This window comes from Sminthopsis crassicaudata, chromosome 1 (genome assembly GCF_048593235.1).
Source record: "Sminthopsis crassicaudata isolate SCR6 chromosome 1, ASM4859323v1, whole genome shotgun sequence".
In the NCBI taxonomy this organism is placed as follows: Eukaryota; Metazoa; Chordata; class Mammalia; order Dasyuromorphia; family Dasyuridae; genus Sminthopsis; species Sminthopsis crassicaudata.
In genome coordinates this window covers 4,878,604-4,880,294 of record NC_133617.1, presented here as the reverse complement: position 1 = coordinate 4,880,294, position 1,691 = coordinate 4,878,604, and the positions used below count along the sequence as shown (strand labels likewise).

The following is a 1,691-nucleotide window of genomic DNA, read 5'->3' as shown; positions in this document are numbered from 1 at the left end:
GCTTATTAACAGTCCTAATGATCAATGGGAGAGACTCATTGAAAATGGTATCTACAAACTAGATCAGCTGTCCAAATAGGATTTCTTTACCACACTACATTTGGCAATCCCAAAATTACACTAATCTTTCTTCTCCTTTAATAAAGTAGGAACATGTCAGTACAGAAACAAATGCAAATTCCACTTTCACATGAACAGAGTTTTTGTGTATGTTTCAGATTAAAAAAAAAAAAAGTTAAAGTTCATTTCCCATTTGGAAGAAAAAGAAATGTTACCAACAGTTGAAACTGATAAAACTTTAATGTTGACTTCGTTATCAAAATGGGAAAAAAAAGGATTAAACATACACCATACACTATCTGACCTAACACTGACTCTCTAAGAATGTTTTCAAGAGAATACAAAAACAAAAACAATAACTAACCCCGAGGATTTTTTCTGCTTTACAAAATCTCAGTTGCAGGGAAACTAGATTCTTGACTTAGTTTTTAAAGCTAATTCAAAATCTTCCTTTGTAAGTGTCCAGGTATCTGGCGAATTTCTTCTTCTAAACCAACTTCCATCTATTTCCACATTCGTTACAGAAAACATATGTTGTCATAGGTTCATAAGGACTTAGGGTGTGAAACTGGATCTAGGTACCGTTCTTCTTGTTACATTTGCCACATCGAAATAGGTCCGTTTGGGTCCCACCCGTCCGGGCCATTTGATGTATTCTAATAGCTTCTTTGGTCAGGTTTCTGCGCATCTCTTTAAGTTCCTCACTAGCCATTTCGACTGCAGTCATTCTAGCAAAGGAATCTGGAGGTATGTTCCCACACAGTACGTTTTTCCTTAAGGTTGGATTCTTTGCATCCTTGAGATTTGCTGTTCTCCTCCGTAGCCTGTTTTGATACTTCATGTCCCAGTTCCGTAACTCCTGATATACAGCTTCCTCAATCTGAGCGCCCAGTTCTTCTACATCGGCGCCAATAGCGAAGTAGTCACCTCCAGTTCTGAGGGCTGCAGCAAGCAACTCTCGGCACTTGATTGGAACCGAACCTGAAGTGCTTGGTGCCCGGGGGAAAGCTTTAATGAAGGAATCAGAAGCCTTTGTCTCTTCCTTTGCTTTGCTCCTGCAGCTCCTTTCTGGTTTTGCCTCAGGCCTGCATTGGGAAGAGTGAGCAGGTCCCTTTTTTGGTTTCTTCAGTCTTGGAGGGCCCAGAGACCGACTTCTTCCAGCGTGAGACCAGAGACTTGGCTAATGATGTGACTTGTTCATCTGTGCTCTGCTTGCGCACACTATTTACCGATATTCCAATTTTTGTGGACCTCAATAATTCCAGAGTCATGGGAACGTCTTGAAGTTCTTTTAGTAAATCCAGTGCCCCGGCCGCGTTCTTGTTTTGCACCATCTTATCTATCTTCTTGGCTGTGGGAAGGATCTCCACCTCCATGGCTCGGGTGCTTTTCCAACCCCACTCTCGCCCACACCCCGAGGAGATCGGACACGGGAGAAGCGGGAGCAAGAGGGTGATGTCAGAAGAGAAAGCGTGGGAGAGGTGCAGCAGTCCCAGAATGTCAAGAAGAGACACCCACGGAGAACCAAGGCCCAGGGCCCTCTCAGCCACAAATAAAGACCGGGCTTGGGGACTGCTCCTCTCAGGCGCGGGGGACTGCTCCTCCCAGGCACAGACAGCGGATGGAGCGGG

General features: G+C 44.4%; 1 protein-coding gene across 1 annotated transcript; it reads right to left on the bottom strand.

Annotated features, from left to right (window-relative positions):
• Positions 1 to 634: 634 nt before the first annotated feature.
• LOC141551626 (transcription elongation factor A protein 1-like) lies at positions 635 to 1,394 on the bottom strand. The gene is made up of 2 exons (XM_074283436.1): positions 1,150 to 1,394; positions 635 to 1,115 (listed from the first exon to the last, which is right to left on the bottom strand). The coding sequence occupies exons 1-2, from the start codon at positions 1,392 to 1,394 to the stop codon at positions 635 to 637; spliced, it is 726 nt and encodes a 241-aa protein (XP_074139537.1).
• Positions 1,395 to 1,691: the final 297 nt, after the last annotated feature.